Genomic DNA, 19376 nt, shown 5'->3' with positions numbered 1-19376 from the left:
CTTTAATGACAAATAAGAGAGTAAACATTCCCAATCACTGGTTTTGTCCCTTTATACAACTGTTAGATGGATGCCAAAGAGTAGAAGTTAGAAGTTTATCCAGTTTAGAGTTTAGAATGTTTACTTCAATTACAGACAAAACAATCTATTGTTATCAACATGTGAATGTTATCAGGAAAATGTTGCTAAGTTGGAGCTGTGTTTGGTGAATTTGTATATTTGAAAATAGGGGAAGTTACTGTAACCGCAGCAGCAAACAGTCCCACCGACTTTGATACGAAAATTGCTCAACTTTAATTGGTGCAGTGGTGGTGCAGTGACATGATGCGTCCTCACCATTCAATGAGAGGGGACTTCCACAGGAAGATACAGGAAACACATTCACATGCAGTCTTGTCCGATCAACTGTCGCTCCTGTTACTTCACTTCACTATCAACATGGACGGTAAGTTAATTTATTTTAAACCTTTTCTCTCATATTGCTGGACAATGATCGTACTGTTACAAGAGATTAGATACACAAGATGTTTGTGGGCTTCTTTTCATGTTACATACATCATCCTGTTATTACAATAATGCAACCGTTTCATAAGTAAAGTATTAACTGCTTTCCCTTTTCATTGTGACTTTTGACCAAATATGATTTTTATTGTAATTGAGCTCATGTGTATCTCAAATGAAAACAACCAAAAGGTGAAAGTACAGAATTATTGATGAACATTATTCTCTTTCAGTGTCAAACACAAGGAGAATTGTCATCCTGGGAAAAACTGGAGTTGGGAAAAGCAGCGTGGGTAACATCATATTTGGAGAAGAACTGTTCAAGATCGGCCACAATGCTAACTCTGAAACAAGTGAATGTCGAGCAGCAACTAAACCTGTCAATGGAAGAGACATCACTGTGATCGACACTCCTGGTCTCTTCGACACAGATCGATCTGAGGAGGAGCTGAAGTCTGAAATAGTGAAGTGCATCACAGAGTGCGCTCCTGGGCCTCATGCTTTTCTCATCGTGTTTAAAGTGGAGAAATTCACAGAGCAGGAGCAGGCTGTCATCACCAAGATAAACCAATACTTCTCTGAAGAAGTTTTCAAATATGCGACAGTTCTCTTCACTTATGGTGACCAGCTCAAGGAAGGACAGACCATTGAGGACTTTGTCCGTGATAATAAGCTTGTGAGTGATCTGGTGAAGAAGTGCGGAGGCCGCTGCCACGTCATTGATAATAAATACTGGAAGAACAACCAGCAGGATGAATACAGGAGCAACCAGTTCCAAGTGGAGGAGCTACTCAACACAATAGAAAAGATGATTGAGGCAAACGAAGGAAGCTGCTACACCAATGAGATGCTACAAGCAGTGGCGGTAATGATAAAACAGGAGGAGGAACACATTAGACAGTCATCAGGAGACATGTCAGAGGAAGAGATCAGAGAGAAGGCTAAAGACAAAGTGTCTAAGCGGCTTTTCATCAATTTGACAGGTATCACAACAGGTGCATTGTTAGGAGCTCTTTTTGGTGTAGTGTTGATAGGTGGAGAGGTTTACAAACTTGAAAAGAAAGTTCTGCTGGAGCCAGGACAATGTGAAAGAGCTTTACCCAAAATTGCAGCAGCAGCAGCAACAGCAACAGCAACAGCAGGAGGAACAGCAGGAATAACAGTAGGCACACTGGTACGGGCAGTTACACTAGGAGCAATAAAAGGAGTTTATAGAGGATACGATGCAGCTGAAGGAGCAGACACACCATGCAAAGCAGCAGAAGGGGCAGCAAACGCTGTCATGGATGATGCTCAGACAGCCAAGTACAAATCAGAATCAGAAGCTTTACTCAGCCCTCAGAGCCCTGACTCTTAAAGATGGGGAGATCATTAAAAAGGTCACACCTCTCTTCAGATAAAATGAAACCTTGAACTATTGAGATGATCATGTTTATTCATGTAATATGTAATGGGTTGAATATCTTGCCTGAGCTTTAATCTTGAAAATGACACGTACCTGTACTTCAGATTATATATTGTAGGCCTACATACATGTCTGAACCAGGAAACGTTTTATAATCCATGTACAGCATCATGTTGTTGAACAATAGTTGTGCTTCTTTGTGGATTACAATGTATCACCAAGACAAAAAAGAACAATGAATAAATTGCAACCTGTTGAAAAAATGATATTTGAGCAAATCAAGTTGTTACTTGGTAAACTACCCTCCCCCCACACACACACACACACACACACACACACACACACACGCACACACACACACACACAGACACACACACACACACACACACACACTTACAGGAAGTGAAAGTGAGTAAATAAAAGCAGAGTCCAACCGCAAGAGAAGAGATACGTCGGATTTCTGTTCTAGAAGCAGACAGTAAGTTAGAGTTACTTATTTCAGTCATTATTATTTGTTAACGCTGCTCACTGTACATTACTCTGTGACATAACATATCATGGAAAGATGTAAACGAATTTTTGGTGTTCCTGGAGTTCTTGGTGACGAATGTGTTAAAACGTTTTTTCCCGCCAAAAACCACCATCTTGAAAGAAGAAGATCGTTTGCAGAAGTGGCTGCTTCTTCAACAGAAACATCAGCAATTATATGAATGTGAAATTAAACTTTATAGTGTGATCACAAGAAAAAAGATCTGCTGTTTATTAACACATGCGTTAAAACTTCGCCCTTCCTTTCCGGAGGGGGGGGGGGAAGAGAGAGAGAGAGAGAGAGAGAGAGAGAGAGAGAGAGAGAGAGAGAGAGAGAGCGAGAGAGAGCGAGAGAGAGCGAGAGAGAGAGAGAGAGAGAGAGAGAGAGAGAGAGAGAGAGAGAGAGAGAATTTCTGACCCCTAGCAACGCCCTGAACGCAGTTGAATAAGACAAAAGAGAAAATGCAGGCAGAGGGAAGGTTCTCTGCAGTTACAGACACCACCACACACTTCTAGTCATAAGTGATGATTGAGAGGGATTCTTTTTGTCTGTACATTGTTTTGTTAGGAAACTCCTGCACACCTTATATTATATTATACCTTTAAGATATCAGAGAAACAAGTTGAGCAAACGTTAGCCGCAGATAGAAGAAGAAACACATTTTTAACATGAAACTACTTTATTCAGTCTTTGCCGGAGTTAACTGCCGGTCTGTCTGTTTTTGAGAGGAGGACCAGTCCGGGAGAAGTTGACTACAATGGTGGTAAAGACAACAACTCCCATGATCCCACGCTACGACGCCAACAAACTCCATCTGTTATTGTTTTGTGACAGACCCCTAGCAGCAGAGAATTAGATATTGTGGTTACAAATACAAAACAGTGTAACAACACTAATAAATTAGTTAAATGTCTTACAAAAATATGGAAAAAAGTAATGCTGAATATTGTTATTAATATATATATATATATAAAATATGTATTTTACTACAAAACATTCAGGCAGCTTTTAATTAAAAAAGTGTCGCTGGTGGGAGGTCATAAACTTATTTCAATGTGTCACATACACATTTATTCAACATTTAGATAAATGTAAGTATCAGATCAGACTCTGTTCCAGATACATAAAATGACTCAGATCTGGATCAGGGCCAAGAAAGCCTGACCATCCTTTAAGACCTGTTTACAGAATGATCCTCTGTGTTATTCACCACAATAGATTAACTGATAGTGATTTGTACGTTTAGAAGATATTAGATATGTAAAATGTTCTTGATGCTCGTTGGCCTCTTTTAAAGTATTGACACCATTCTTCATTCTCTTATTATGCTTATGCAGCTGTTTGATAAGAACCAACAGATTTCTGACCAACAAGGTGTTTTTGTTGTGATTGAGCTCATGTGTATCTTCTTCTTATATATGAAAACAGACAAAAAACAAACGCACACTATTATTGATGAACATTATTCTCTTTCAGTGTCAAACACAAGGAGAATTGTCATCCTGGGAAAAACTGGAGTTGGGAAAAGCAGCCTGGCTAACACCATATTTGGAGAAGAACTGTTCAAGATCGGCCACAATGCTAACTCTGCAACAAGTGAATGTCGAGCAGCAACTAAATCTGTCAATGGAAGAAACATCACTCTGATCGACACTCCTGGTCTCTTCGACACAGATCGACCTGAGGAGGAGATGAAGTCTGAAATAGTGAAGTGCATCACAGAGTGCGCTCCTGGGCCTCATGCTTTTCTCATTGTGTTTAAAGTGGAGAGATTCACAGAGCAGGAGCAGGCTGTCATCACCAAGATAAAGCAATACTTCTCTGAAGAAGTTTTCAAATATGCGACAGTTCTCTTCACTCATGGTGACCAGCTCAAGGAAGGACAGACCATTGAGGACTTTGTCCGTGATAATACGCTTGTGAGTGATCTGGTGAAGAAGTGTGGAGGCCGCTGCCACGTCATTGACAATAAATACTGGAAGAACAACCAGCAGGATGAATACAGGAGCAACCAGTTCCAAGTGGAGGAGCTACTCAACACAATAGAAAAGATGATTGAGGCAAACGAAGGAAGGTGCTACACCACTGAGATGCTACAAGCAGTGGAGGGAGGAATAAAACAGGAGGAGGAACACATTAGACCGTCATCAGGAAACATGTCAGAGGAAGAGATCAGAGAGAAGGCTAAAGAAAGAGTGTATAAGAGGCTTTTCATCAATTTGGCAGGTATTGCAACAGGTGCATTGTTAGGAGCTCTTTTTGGTGGAGTCATGTTCTGCAAATTAGTGTACTTTGTCAAGGCAGGGCTTACTTTAGCCAAACCCACAGAAGCACTTGCAGCAGCAGCAGGAACAGATGCAGCAAAAGAAGGAGTAGCATCAACCATAACAGAAGCATCAACAGCAACAACAGGAGTAGCAAAAGCAGCAAAAGCTGTAAAGGCAGCAATAGCTGTAAAGACAGCAATTGCTGTTACAGTGGGATGTGCTGTAGTGGGAGGTGTTGCAGGATATAGTACTGCTCAGGAAGCAGACACACCATTGGAAGCAGCAGAGAAGACATTCGAGGCTGTCAAGAGTATAAGCAACTCTGTTGTTGACTCAATAACATCTTTGTTGAAGAAGTAGTGTGTAGAGTTAAAACCTATGATGAGCTCTGACTCTTGAAGACGGGGAGTATAATTACTCGTCATATCTCCCAATAAATTGCATGAAAATCTTGTTCTTAACAATATTTAATCACTGAGATTGATATGTTTATTCATAAGTAATATGTAATACGTTGTATGTATTGTTTGAGTTTCAAAGTCACTTATTCCTGTTTTACTAGCGAACCACAGAGTGCTTTAACCACAAAGATTAAACATTTTTAAAAGCATAATTAAGTCTTTAAAATGGTTTAAATCAAACGAGTGTACACTGTTGGCTGTATTTCTGTCTCCTGTTGAAACATTGTTCACAGTTTCCTGTTACAGAGCGAACCAGGAAATGTCTCTTAATGTACAAAATGATTTTGTTGAACAATAGTTGTGCTTCTTTGTGGATTACAATGTATCACCAAGACAAATATGAACAACGAATAAATTTAAATCTGTTGAAAAATGATATTTGAGCAAATAGAGTTTTTACTTGGTAAAGTAAACTACCCTCCCCCACCACACACACACACACACACACACACACACACAAACACACACACACCCACACACACACACACACACACACACACACACACAAACACACACCCCCACACACACACACACACACACACACACACACACACACACACACACACACACACACACACACACACCCACACACACACACACACACACACACACACACACACACACACACACACACAAACACACACACACTCACACACACACACACTCACACACACACACACTTACAGCTGGTGAAAGTGAAACTTAAACACCAGCAGAGTCATTGCACAGAACAGGAAGCTAATCATCGGAGTTGATGGCCGAAAGACTAATTGGGTTGGCAGTCTTCAGGGTTAGCGTTAGCAGAATGAAGCAGCGCGTTCTTCTTCACGTTTCTAGGTTAAGTTAAAAGTTCAACAACCTGTAAGCATCTGCATGAAACAAAAACATTGTTAGTTTTGTCAGATGACTAATGCAGCAATGCTGCATGTTTTACCAAAAGCTGCAGGGCCATGCAGCCCCTGTGACAAAAGGTACGCTGCCTGGCTTCAATATATTCTGTGAAAGCAAAGATAATTGGGACCACATGTAAGAAAAGATCCCCGTCCTCCTCCTCCCAAAGTTCAGTGCATTAAACTTGGGAATGGAAGGAGGATCTCTCCCCACGTTCCTCTTCGCGAGGCTTTGTTTACCCCCACGCAAAGTTATGTTTCTTATCTCATAAATGCCTCGGAATTGTGAGAGCCAAAGATTAAAACAAACAAAAAAAGGGGTTTCTTATATCGGAACAAAGCATGTTCCTGTCTCGAGGTCAGGGAAATGAACAGTCAACAGTCACGTCTGTGCACGAATGTGGAGATTTAGCCTCGTGCTGCTCGCTCTACCTTAAAACAACCACGATGCCGTTTATTATTCTGCTTCACATTTATTGGAGGAGATACTGCTAAATGAAAAAGCAGGCCGGTCCTCACGAGCAACAAGAAGAGAACTTCATTCTGTCATTTATATTTGTAAATGATGAGCAGATCTCAGGCCTGTTCAAGGTAAACAGTGGTTGCACATCTGTTTCAATAGTAGGGTGTCATATGTTGTACAGATTGTAAAGCTCTGAGACAAAACCCTTCATTAAAAAAACACATCAACAGTTTGGACACTAGAGGGAACCAACGTTAAATAGTTTTCTACATCCTGCAGTGAGAAATGTACAACTACTTCCATTTCAGACCGAGGGACTTTCCAGCGCCTTGAAGTTTCATCAGAAACGTTTCCACTTACCGTACATCCTCCTCTGCACAGGTCACAGCTCGAACACGTTCCTCACACATTCCTCTGTTACTCAACACGAGTTTGAGCCTCAACGTGTCAGGGACGAGATATAGTCAGTCACGATCAAATCAGCAGCGTCGATGTTGCAGTTTCTCACCATTCGATGGTGAAGTTGTGTTTTTTTCATTTCCTCATTACATTAGGTTTTAATTAGCTCACAGACAAAAAAAGTATGTTTGACATTTAGCAAAACATGTGACATCAATATAACATGTGTTTGACGGTAATTACAACTGGAATGGGAAACTGAGCATGTCTTCATTATGGGCTGTTCAGACATGCAAAGTTCGGGCTTTAATAAGAGAGCACTTATAAAAGCACCAAAGGAATTTTTCAACAATATAACGGGTTTTCGCATCTACATAAATAAAACTTTGCTTCAATTTACAGTGATTCTCTTCTTTTTTCCCCTGCAGAATATGTGACAAACGTCGACAGAGCGTGTAACAAGCGGCCAACACAAGATCTCCCATTAACGACTCATCTTACGCCCTCGCCGGACTACAGAAAGCCACTTCCAACTCCCAGCTGAGTGTGACATCCCACAATGCCGCTGATCGTGTTGCCCACCTCCCAGCTGCTATGGGTGCGCGTAGCCGCCCTGCTGTTCACCTGCGTGGCCTTCAGCCTGGCGGCGCACGGAGCCTCGCTGTACGGGGGCATGGCCGACTGGTGCATCTTCTGCTGGGCGTTCAGCTTCGCCTGCACGCTGCTGGTGCTGCTGGTGGAGGTGTTCGGCCTCCAGACCCGGGCCCCCGTGTCCTGGACCAACTTCCCCATCACCATCGCCTGCTACGCCTCCCTCCTCTGCCTGTCCGCCTCCGTCATCTTCCCGCTCTTTTTCCTCAAGGACCAGTACTTCCACGGCGACACTCGCGCCTATCGCATCGCCGCCACCGTCTTCTCCTGCCTGGCGGCGGTAGCCTACATGGGGGAGGTGAGCCTGACCAAAGCGAGGCCAGGAGAGGTGGCGGGTTACATGGCCACGGCTCCCGGCCTGCTGAAGGTGTGCCAGACCTTCGTGGCCTGCATCATCTTCATCCTGGTCAGCGAACCCGTGTCGTACAACCACCACGCGGCTCTCAAGTGGTGCATGGCGGTGTACTGCATCTGCTTCATCCTCTCCATGGCCGTGGTGGTGCTGTGCGTGGGCGAGTGCACCGGCTGCCTGCCCATCCCTTTCTCCAAGTTCCTGTCGGCGTACGGGCTCCTGGCGGTGATCATGTACTTGACGGCCACCATCATCTGGCCCGTGTTCCAGTTCGACAAACAGTACCAGCGCAGCAGCCGAGCGTCGTCGAAACTGATCACCGTGGCGGTGCTCACTGCCCTCAACTTCCTGCTTTACCTCGCCGACCTGGCCTACACCGCCAGACTCGTGTTTGTCAGTGCCTGAGGGGCAAAGAGATGAAGGAGGGGAGGCTGTATCTGTTTACTGTATCTGAGACACACGGGCACCCTGGTTGCCGACGAGGAAGCCCTCCGCCTGACCTATGATATACATTGTGTTTCATATTTATTCTCGTGATTATCTACCCAAGATCTTCTGCGTGTTTTGCTCCATTTTGTAAAATGAAAAATAGAAATCAGTTTAACGAAATCTTAAGTAAAGAGGTGAAAATGAAACACCAAAGTATGGTTTACATTTACTACCTTGTCATTTGCAAGTGCCTTCATCATTTCAAGTGTTGATCGTGAAAATGAACGTGATTTAGCTCACAAAGTATTTTGTTCATAAGGGTTTTGGGGGGGAAATACGTTAGCTCTCCCTTTGTCTCGATCAGTATTGAAGCATTTGAAAGAATGTAATGTGAGCAAATAAAGTTCTCACTTTAACCAATGAATTTCTTCTTTTTTTTTTGTGTGACAATGTGCTGTGACTTTGGTTGTTTTGTGGTTTTCTTAATGCAGCGATGAAGATGACGGTTGCAACAAGCCTTTGTTCCTCTGTCACTTTGAAGCATACTTGCAGTGAGGTTTTGTAGAAGGATTCAGGGAACTGTCTTTCTGCAATTTCCTCTTTAATGACAAATAAGAGAGTAAACATTCCCAATCACTGGGTTTGTCCCTTTATACAACTGTTAGATGGATGCCAAAGAGTAGAAGTTAGAAGTTTATCCAGTTTAGAGTTTAGAATGTTTACTTCAATTACAGACAAAACAATCTATTGTTATCAACATGTGAATGTTATCAGGAAAATGTTGCTAAGTTGGAGCTGTGTTTGGTGAATTTGTATATTTGAAAATAGGGGAAGTTACTGTAACCGCAGCAGCAAACAGTCCCACCGACTTTGATATACGAAAATTGCTCAACTTTAATTTGTGCAGTGGTGGTGCAGTGACATGATGCGTCCTCACCATTCAATGAGAGGGGACTTCCACAGGAAACACATTCACATGCAGTCTTGTCCGACCAACTGTCGCTCCTGTTACTTCACTTCACTATCAACATGGACGGTAAGTTAATTTATTTTACACTTTTTCTCTCATATTGCTGGACAGTGATCGTACTGTTACAAGAGATTAGATACACAAGATGTTTGTGATGCTTGTGGGCTTCTTTTCATGTTCCATACATCATTCTGTTATTACAATAATGCAACCGTTTCATGAGTAAATTACGAACTACTTTCCCTTTTCATTGTGACTTTTGACCAAATATGATTTTTATTGTAATTGAGCTCATGTGTATCTCAAATGAAAACAACCAAAAGGTGAAAGTACAGAATTATTGATGAACATTGTTCTCTTTCAGTGTCAAACACAAGGAGAATTGTCATCCTGGGAAAAACTGGAGTTGGGAAAAGCAGCGTGGGTAACATCATATTTGGAGAAGAACTGTTCAAGATCGGCCACAATCCTAACTCTGCAACAAGTGAATGTCGAGCGGAAACTAAACCTGTCAATGGAAGAAACATCACTGTGATCGACACTCCTGGTCTCTTCGACACAGATCGATCTGAGGAGAAGCTGAAGTCTGAAATAGTGAAGTGCATCACAGAGTTCTCTCCTGGGCCTCATGCTTTTCTCATTGTGCTTAAAGTGGAGAAATTCACAGAGCACGAGCAGGCTGTCATCACTAAGATAAAAGAATACTTCTCTGAAGAAGCTTTCAAATATGCGACAGTTCTCTTCACTCATGGTGACCAGCTCCCTGAAGGACAGACCATTGAGGACTTTGTCCGTGATAATGAGCTTGTGAGTGATCTGGTGAAGAAGTGCGGAGGCCGCTGCCACGTCATTGATAATAAATACTGGAAGAACAACCAGCAGGATGAATACAGGAGCAACCAGTTCCAAGTGGAGGAGATACTCAACACAATAGAAAAGATGATTGAGGCAAACGAAGGAAGCTGCTACACCACTGAGATGCTACAAGCAGTGGCGGTAATGATAAAACAGGAGGAGGAACACATTAGACAGTCATCAGGAAACATGCCAGAGGAAGAGATCAGAGAGAAGGCTAAAGAAAGCGTGTATAAGAGGCTTTTGATCAATTTGGCAGGTATTGCAACAGGTGCATTGTTAGGAGCTCTTTTTGGTGGAGTCATATTGTGCAAATTAGTTTACTCAGCTTTCAAGGCAGGGCTTACTTTAGCCAAACCCACAGAAGCACTTGCAGCAGCAGCAGGAACAGTTGCAGCAAAAGAAGGAGTAGCATCAACCATAACAGAAGCATTAATAGCAACAACAGCAACAGCAGCAATTGCTGTAAAGTCAGCAATTGCTGTAAAGTCAGCAATTGCTGTTACAGTGGGATGTGCTGTAGTGGGAGGTGTTGCAGGATATAGTACTGCTCAGGAAGCAGACACACCATTGGAAGCAGCAGAGAAGACATTCGAGGCTGTCAAGAGTATAAGCAACTCTGTTGTTGACTCAATAACATCTTTGTTGAAGAAGTAGTGTGTAGAGTTAAAACCTATGATGAGCTCTGACTCTTGAAGACGGGGAGTATAATTACTGGTCATATCTCCCAATAAATTGCATGAAAATCTTGTTCTTAACAATATTTAATCACTGAGATTGATATGTTTATTCATAAGTAATATGTAATACGTTGTATGTATTGTTTGAGTTTCAAAGTCACTTATTCCTGTTTTACTAGCGAACCACAGAGTGCTTTAACCACAAAGATTAAACATTTTTAAAAGCATAATTAAGTCTTTAAAATGGTTTAAATCAAACGAGTGTACACTGTTGGCTGTATTTCTGTCTCCTGTTGAAACATTGTTCACAGTTTCCTGTTACAGAGCGAACCAGGAAATGTCTCTTAATGTACAAAATGATTTTGTTGAACAATAGTTGTGATTCTTTGTGGATTACAATGTATCACCAAGACAAATATGAACAACGAATAAATTGAAATCTGTTGAAAAATGATATTTGAGCAAATAGAGTTTTTACTTGGTAAAGTAAACTACCCTCCCCCACCGCACACACACACACACACGCACACACACACACACAAACACACACACACACACAAACACACACACACACACACACACACACTCACACACACACACACACACACACACACACACACACACACACACACACACACTTACAGCCGGTGAAAGTGAAACTTAAACACCAGCAGAGTCAGAGCACGGGACAAGAGACACACAGGAAGGTCGTCTGTTAGTAAGTAACTTCATTCAGTTATTATTATATGTCAACGCTGTTCACTGTACATTACTTTATGACAGATATGATACTGGAAAGTCATATTTAATTATAAAATATCATAAATTATCACATTTGAACAATTGTAACCAAACTGCAGCAGCCGAGCATGCAGCGTCCTGTGAGAGGACGAGTCACGTGTTTGGTGTTTGTGACGCGTCGACCGTCAACATAATCTGGCCAGTAACATTTCAGCAGAGTATCCATGTCATGTATATCTGAGAAGACTGCTGCTGAAAGCTTTGTCAGCCCCTATAAACTGCTTATCAAGTAATAAAGATAAAGTAAAGTTAATATTTTACTGTTTCCACTGAGAGAGCAACTAAATAGAGACTCAAACTACCAAAGAACACGTAGTATTGGACTCTATTTCAGCAACCTATGGCAGCACAGAGTTAACCTTTTAAGACCTAGCCCTATTTTTAGGCATGTAGAGAGTAGAGAGTAGAGAGAGGCATGTCTGATGGTGGGAATTTATACGATGACACGTTCAGGACAACATGTAGAATAGTTTTGATTGTATTTTGGCACAATGACGGACCCTTTACAGCACATAACCATAATCATAACAATACTCAGCACGCTTGCGATGAGCATAAACTAATCCACACACACGGAGCACATTGCTGTCGCAGATATTCAGTCAATAACACCGATTCAGCATATTTTGTAATGTTCTGATGGCTTGAATTCAAGTCCACAGAGAAGACTTAATATTGGCTGCAATCTTTATACTGTAAGTCTGCGCAAGATCAAGAAAGTTTGTTTTATGCTTGATGTGTTTTGTCTGGACATGTCGTTTTATTTCAATCATTTAAAGAAATGAAAGAAAACCATGACAGTCATAATTTTAGTTGTGTAGCTTTTTTAAATGCAACAGAGCTTGTGCTTAATAATAATAGTAAACTTATGTAGATGGTTAAAAGTGTAGAAAAACAGGATTAGTGAAAGGGAGAGAGAAATAGTTGCAATTACAAAGCAACTTAAATTCAATGATATTCTGAAAATGATGAAGGATGAAGACTTTGAGACATGATTAGATGATTTTCTCTTTATATTTTTTTTCACTCTTACAATGTTGAATTCAAATGTAATAATCTAAAAATACATTTGGAGGAATTGTCAGCATTGATATCCTATAAAATGACAAATGTTCTGTTATGTAGACATTTGTGGTAGACCCTTGTTATTACTTATGCTGCAGTATATTGATGCCTGTATGTACCTGAATGAGAACAATTCTAATGTACTTTGATCGTTCCTTCAGGCCGCAGCTGAGAAACACGTCGGACAGGTCGAAAGAAACGAAGCAAGAGTGAAGTCACAGCGAGAGAACAAGAGAAAAGAATCCCAGGGGAGACGTCTCGCGGATCTGAGTCCTTTTTTGCACCGATTTCTACGTTTTCACAGCATGGACAGTAAGTTGGGCTTATTTTTTCAACTGTTGAGCGCCATAGACTTTTATCCAAATTAACATTGTTAACAATTCTGTATGTATTTGGATCTCAAAACTCACAACTAATGCTACATCTAGGTTAAAATATATTTCAGTTCGTTGTATTATATTTTAGTTGGAACGTATATCATTTTCACTTTGATAAAATAAGCTCTGATAGATGCTGCTTTAAACCTTGTTAATCAAGATTCCTCCAAACAGGATTTGTGGATTATAATGTCATGTAAAATGATTTATTAGTTTTGCTGTGTCATTAAAAAAGGTATGACAGTGTCCATGAGTTCATTCTCAGAACAATGAAGTTAAGATGTTTAAAATGTGCACCTGTCAGCTTTATCACTCACAGTCCCTATGAATTCATTTTGAAACATGATTTTTTTTTTGACAAGTGATTTTTAAAAGGAGCTGTATTTAACGGTCTGAATATTAATATAGAAGCAAACAAATATTTGCTTTGTAAAGATATAGCAGAGTAATGTCTACATGATCAGAGAATGAAGTTGCTCTCCCTGTGAGCCGGCTGCCATGTTAAGAGCCGTTGAGAGGCAATCGAAATGCTTCGGGAATTGCACCTTTAATAAACTTGTGTTTTTTTTCCTATAACATCTAGGTGCTTTCACACCTAACCCGTTTGGTTAGGTTAAAACTAATTCAAGTGCAGGTATTGTCCCTGATTATCAGGTCAAAAACTGTTTGTCAATTAAAAAGTGTGTGCTAGTGATCCACAGTAATATGCAACACGTGTGTGTCCGTGTGCTCCCCGATCAACAAGTTAACTTTTAGTCTGTAAAACTTCATGTTTACTCCTCTTACTTTGTTTGGAAAAGGTCAGTGTGACCAGAAACCGGACCAGAACTAAAATACAACATTCTTCCATTGATCCGGACCAAATGATCCAAAGTACAGGTGTGAAAGCAAGAGACAAGTGCACTGATTTACTGACAGAGAGTCACTTTTCTCTTCTAGTGTCGAACACATTGAGGATTGTTCTGCTGGGGAAAACAGGAGTTGGAAAGAGCAGCCTTGCCAACAACATATTTGGAGAGGCCAAATTCAAAATAAACAATTTGAATGACTTGAAATCGCATTGTACTGCAGCCGAAACCAAATCTGTCAATGGAAGAAGCATCACCCTGATCGACACTCCTGGCTTCTTTGAGCCAGGCAGGTCTGAGGAGAAGACCAACCCTGAGCTGCTGAGGTGCATCACAGAGTGCGCTCCTGGGCCTCACGCTCTCCTCATCGTGCTTAAAGTGGAGAAGTTCACAGAGCAGGAGAAGGCTGTCGTCACACAGATCTGTGAAGACTTCTCTGAAAACGCTCTAAAATATGCTGTGATCGTCTTCACTCATGGTGACCAGCTCCCAGAGGGAATGAAAATGGAGACGTATGTCGAGCAGAGTAAGGGTCTGAGCGATCTGGTGAAGAAGTGCGGGGGCCGATGCCACGTCGTCGACAATAAATACTGGAAGAACAACGAGGACTACAGAAGTAACCAGTTCCAGGTGGCAGAGCTGCTCAACACCATAGACGAGCTAGTGACAGAGAACAATGGAGGATTCTACACCGATGAAAAGCTACAAGAAGTGGAGGAAGACATTCAGGAAGAGGAAGAGCGCATGAGACGATCCTCAGGAAACAAGTCACAGGAAGAGATCAGGAAGCAGGCGAGAAGCAACGTGTTTAAGAAGCAGGCGGACGATGCAGCTCCAACATGGAAGAGAGGTTTTTGGGGGGTCGTAATCATAGCTGGATTATTTGCAATTGTCTCAGCTGTGTTGATGAATTTAAAACCTGCGAAGGTGTCAGAGGAAGCACCGCTATTTAATGAACAATTATCAGCACCAGAACTGGCAGAAGTGGTGGTAGAACAAGCTGGGAGAGCTTTAGGCGCGTCTCCACCAGAGACCCCTCCAACTACAGTAGGAGGGGTAGTTGAGGTAATACTCACACCGGTGAAGGTAATACAAAAGGCATTTGAAGTTATCATGGAACAAATGTATGCTTTGTATGAAAGAACGTACGATCCTTGGAATCCATTTGAATGAACACTGAAGCAGAATCATAAATCTACTATGTAACATTAAAACAGCTGATTGATCACATGTCTTATCGGCTTCTTTTTTCATCCATTCATGCTGTTAAAGTCGAAGGCTGACTATACTTGTACTTTCTGACTGTCAATGAATGCCATTACAAGACTAAAACACACAATGAATTGACATTGGTATTATCTATATTGATCTTGGTATTATCTATATTAGTAAGTACTGTTTGTGTAGCCAAAGCTAGTCTATATTCCTCTTTTCCTCTGTGCCATAGATCTCCAAATAGCTTTTTGTCAGACCAAGGAGACACGTGCAATGTTCATGTTTATTCTGAAGTTTTGAATCTGTATTTGATTCCCAGAAACAGCAAACAACCGTCATTTTTTACATTTACAAGAAAGAAGTACTCTGGCCACAGGTTGAACACAAAGGCCTTTTTGTTTCCAGTCTGTTTACTGGTAGTTGAGTACGGATGCTGCCAATAAAAACAGATTCAATTCCTTCCAACTTCTTTTGTCTCCCTCAGAGACAAAACACTCCACCCTAAAAAGGTATGAGAAGGTGCAGCCGCCATCTTTGACACGAAACTTATAAAGATGAGTATTCCTTCTATCATGTGTGATATTCTTGATGCCTTTAACAAAACGCCTAATGCTGCAGGATAGTATTGTTTTCACTGTACAGTATAAATGTAACATGCACTCATGCATCACTGAGTTTAATCACATTCATGGAGCTTTGATGGCAGTGAATGTAGCCGTGTTTGTGAGTGACACACATCACGTAGCTGCATTTATCTGTTAACAATCATTGTGATTGTTTCTTGTACACTGTGGCACTATTAATGTGAGTCTGGTTACACAGCCTGTACGATACTCTCCAGCTGAATATGCCAGTAATAAACCAACTAAAATAACATTCTTTTCAAGCTGTACCTTCCAAACCGCAGTCACCACCCTGAACAGACCTGCCAGGTCAGGGTGGCCTCTGCCAAGCATCACATGAAGTTCCACTTCAACCGGCTCATCTTTTTTAAACCTATACATTTAGATCTGCAGCTGAAATGAGCTGCATTTCTGTAATAACAGGCTTTCTAACGTGATTAAGGGCTCATTCGGCTCGCCTATTTGTCTTCCTGCAGACGTGCCATTAGCTCACCAGAGCTGCTTCCGGCCTGCGCGAGTCATTGCACAGAACAGGAAGCTAATCATCGGAGTTGATGGCCGGAAGACTAATTGGGTTGGCAGTCTTCAGGGTTAGCGTTAGCAGAATGAAGCAGCGCGTTCTTCTTCACGTTTCTAGGTTAAGTTAAAAGTTCAACAACCTGTAAGCATCTGCATGAAACAAAAACATTGTTAGTTTTGTCAGATGACTAATGCAGCAATGCTGCATGTTTTACCAAAAGCTGCAGGGCCATGCAGCCCCTGTGACAAAAGGTACGCTGCCTGGCTTCAATATATTCTGTGAAAGCAAAGATAATTGGGACCACATGTAAGAAAAGATCCCCGTCCTCCTCCTCCCAAAGTTCAGTGCATTAAACTTGGAAATGGAAGGAGGATCTCTCCCCACGTTCCTCTTCGCGAGGCTTTGTTTACCCCCACGCAAAGTTCTGTTTCTTATCTCATAAATTCCTCGGAATTGTGAGAGCCAAAGATTAAAACAAACAAAAAAAGGGGTTTCTTATATCGGAACAAAGCATGTTCCTGTCTCGAGGTCAGGGAAATGAACAGTCAACAGTCACGTCTGTGCACGAATGTGGAGATTTATCCTCGTGCTGCTCGCTCTACCTTAAAACAACCACGATGCCGTTTATTATTCTGCTTCACATTTATTATTGGAGATACTGCTAAATGAAAAAGCAGGCCGGTCCTCACGAGCACCAAGAAGAGAACTTCATTCTGTCATTTATATTTGTAAATGATGAGCAGATCTCAGGCCTGTTCAAGGTAAACAGTGGTTGCACATCTGTTTCAATAGTAGGGTGTCATATGTTGTACAGATTGTAAAGCTCTGAGACAAAACCCCTCATTAAAAAAACACATCAACAGTTTGGACACTAGAGGGAACCAACGTTAAATAGTTTTCTACATCCTGCAGTGAGAAATGTACAACTACTTCCATTTCAGACCGAGGGACTTTCCAGCGCCTTGAAGTTTCATCAGAAACGTTTCCACTTCCCCGTAAATCCTCCTCTGCACAGGTCACAGCTCGAACACGTTCCTCACACATTCCTCTGTTACTCAACACGAGTTTGAGCCTCAACGTGTCAGGGACGAGATATAGTCAGTCACGATCAAATCAGCAGCGTCGATGTTGCAGTTTCTCACCATTCGTGTTTGTCATTTCCTCATTACATCAGGTTTTAATTAGCTCACAGACAAAAAAAGTATGTTTGACATTTAGCAAAACATGTGACATCAATATAACATGTGTTTGACGGTAATTACAACTGGAATGGGAAACTGAGCATGTCTTCATTATGGGCTGTTCAGACATGCAAAGTTCGGGCTTTAATAAGAGAGCACTTATAAAAGCACCAAAGGAATTTTTCAACAATATAACGGGTTTTCGCATTTACATTAATAAAACTTTGCTTCAATTTACAGTGATTCTCTTCTTGTTTTTCCTGCAGAATATGTGACAAACGTCGACAGAGCGTGTAACAAGCGGCCAACACAAGATCTCCCATTAACGACTCATCTTACGCCCTCGCCGGACTACAGAAAGCCACTTCCAACTCCCAGCTGAGTGTGACATCCCACAATGCCGCTGATCGTGTTGCCCACCTCCCAGCTGCTATGGGTGCGCGTAGCCGCCCTGCTGTTCACCTGCGTGGCCTTCAGCCTGGCGGCGCACGGAGCCTCGCTGTACGGGGGCATGGCCGACTGGTGCATCTTCTGCTGGGCGTTCAGCTTCGCCTGCACGCTGCTGGTGCTGCTGGTGGAGGTGTTCGGCCTCCAGACCCGGGCCCCCGTGTCCTGGACCAACTTCCCCATCACCATCGCCTGCTACGCCTCCCTCCTCTGCCTGTCCGCCTCCGTCATCTTCCCGCTCTTTTTCCTCAAGGACCAGTACTTCCACGGCGACACTCGCGCCTATCGCATCGCCGCCACCGTCTTCTCCTGCCTGGCGGCGGTAGCCTACATGGGGGAGGTGAGCCTGACCAAAGCGAGGCCAGGAGAGGTGGCGGGTTACATGGCCACGGCTCCCGGCCTGCTGAAGGTGTGCCAGACCTTCGTGGCCTGCATCATCTTCATCCTGGTCAGCGAACCCGTGTCGTACAACCACCACGCGGCTCTCAAGTGGTGCATGGCGGTGTACTGCATCTGCTTCATCCTCTCCATGGCCGTGGTGGTGCTGTGCGTGGGCGAGTGCACCGGCTGCCTGCCCATCCCTTTCTCCAAGTTCCTGTCGGCGTACGGGCTCCTGGCGGTGATCATGTACTTGACGGCCACCATCATCTGGCCCGTGTTCCAGTTCGACAAACAGTACCAGCGCAGCAGCCGAGCGTCGTCGAAACTGATCACCGTGGCGGTGCTCACTGCCCTCAACTTCCTGCTTTACCTCGCCGACCTGGCCTACACCGCCAGACTCGTGTTTGTCAGTGCCTGAGGGGCAAAGAGATGAAGGAGGGGAGGCTGTATCTGTTTACTGTATCTGAGACACACGGGCACCCTGGTTGCCGACGAGGAAGCCCTCCGCCTGACCTATGATATACATTGTGTTTCATATTTATTCTCGTGATTATCTACCCAAGATCTTCTGCGTGTTTTGCTCCATTTTGTAAAATGAAAAATAGAAATCAGTTTAACGAAATCTTAAGTAAAGAGGTGAAAATGAAACACCAAAGTATGGTTTACATTTACTACCTTGTCATTTGCAAGTGCCTTCATCATTTCAAGTGTTGATCGTGAAAATGAACGTGATTTAGCTCACAAAGTATTTTGTTCATAAGGGTTTTGGGGGGGAAATACGTTAGCTCTCCCTTTGTCTCGATCAGTATTGAAGCATTTGAAAGAATGTAATGTGAGCAAATAAAGTTCTCACTTTAACCAATGAATTTCTTCTTTTTTTTTTGTGTGACAATGTGCTGTGACTTTGGTTGTTTTGTGGTTTTCTTAATGCAGCGATGAAGATGACGGTTGCAACAAGCCTTTGTTCCTCTGTCACTTTGAAGCATACTTGCAGTGAGGTTTTGTAGAAGGATTCAGGGAACTGTCTTTCTGCAATTTCCTCTTTAATGACAAATAAGAGAGTAAA

At 42.4% G+C, this 19376-nt stretch overlaps 5 protein-coding genes across 7 annotated transcripts; all 5 read left to right on the top strand.

Moving 5' to 3' along the window:
* Positions 1-385: 385 nt before the first annotated feature.
* Positions 386-2066, top strand: LOC306796793 (GTPase IMAP family member 7-like; the record flags this gene model as incomplete). The annotated part of the gene is made up of 2 exons (XM_079295861.1): positions 386-445; positions 701-2066. The coding sequence occupies 2 exons, from the start codon at positions 386-388 to the stop codon at positions 1856-1858; spliced, it is 1218 nt and encodes a 405-aa protein (XP_079151987.1). The 3' UTR covers positions 1859-2066.
* Positions 2067-3766: 1700 nt separating this feature from the next.
* Positions 3767-7459, top strand: LOC306796791 (GTPase IMAP family member 7-like; the record flags this gene model as incomplete). Its single annotated transcript, XM_079295859.1, has 3 exons — positions 3767-3809; positions 3912-4661; positions 7344-7459. 3 exons carry the CDS (start codon positions 3767-3769, stop codon positions 7457-7459), a joined length of 909 nt encoding a protein of 302 aa, XP_079151985.1.
* LOC306796441 (myeloid-associated differentiation marker homolog) lies at positions 7322-8747 on the top strand. Its single transcript, XM_079295357.1, has one exon. It carries the CDS (start codon positions 7475-7477, stop codon positions 8321-8323), a length of 849 nt encoding a protein of 282 aa, XP_079151483.1. The 5' UTR covers positions 7322-7474; the 3' UTR covers positions 8324-8747.
* A 525-nt stretch (positions 8748-9272) lies between these two features.
* Positions 9273-11266, top strand: LOC306796790 (GTPase IMAP family member 7-like; the record flags this gene model as incomplete). Its single annotated transcript, XM_079295858.1, has 2 exons — positions 9273-9383; positions 9648-11266. The coding sequence occupies 2 exons, from the start codon at positions 9273-9275 to the stop codon at positions 10827-10829; spliced, it is 1293 nt and encodes a 430-aa protein (XP_079151984.1). The 3' UTR covers positions 10830-11266.
* Positions 11267-11526: 260 nt separating this feature from the next.
* LOC306796439 (myeloid-associated differentiation marker homolog) lies at positions 11527-19152 on the top strand. Of its 3 annotated transcripts, XM_079295355.1 has the most exons (4): positions 11527-11570; positions 12880-13030; positions 15643-15667; positions 17749-19152. In XM_079295355.1, exon 4 carries the CDS (start codon positions 17880-17882, stop codon positions 18726-18728), a length of 849 nt encoding a protein of 282 aa, XP_079151481.1. In that variant the 5' UTR covers positions 11527-11570; positions 12880-13030; positions 15643-15667; positions 17749-17879; the 3' UTR covers positions 18729-19152. The 3 variants fall into 3 exon arrangements, with proteins under 3 accessions (XP_079151481.1, XP_079151479.1, XP_079151480.1); XM_079295353.1 differs by lacking the exons at positions 15643-15667; positions 17749-19152 and adding an exon at positions 14035-15127 and having other exon boundaries at positions 11533-11570; XM_079295354.1 differs by lacking the exons at positions 11527-11570; positions 15643-15667; positions 17749-19152 and adding exons at positions 12277-12348; positions 14035-15127.
* Positions 19153-19376: the final 224 nt, after the last annotated feature.

Source organism: Melanostigma gelatinosum (genome assembly GCF_949748355.1).
Source record: "Melanostigma gelatinosum genome assembly, chromosome: 23".
Lineage (NCBI taxonomy): Eukaryota > Metazoa > Chordata > Actinopteri > Perciformes > Zoarcidae > Melanostigma > Melanostigma gelatinosum.
Note: the sequence above shows the minus strand (reverse complement) of the source record. Positions and strands in the feature narration are given on the sequence as shown.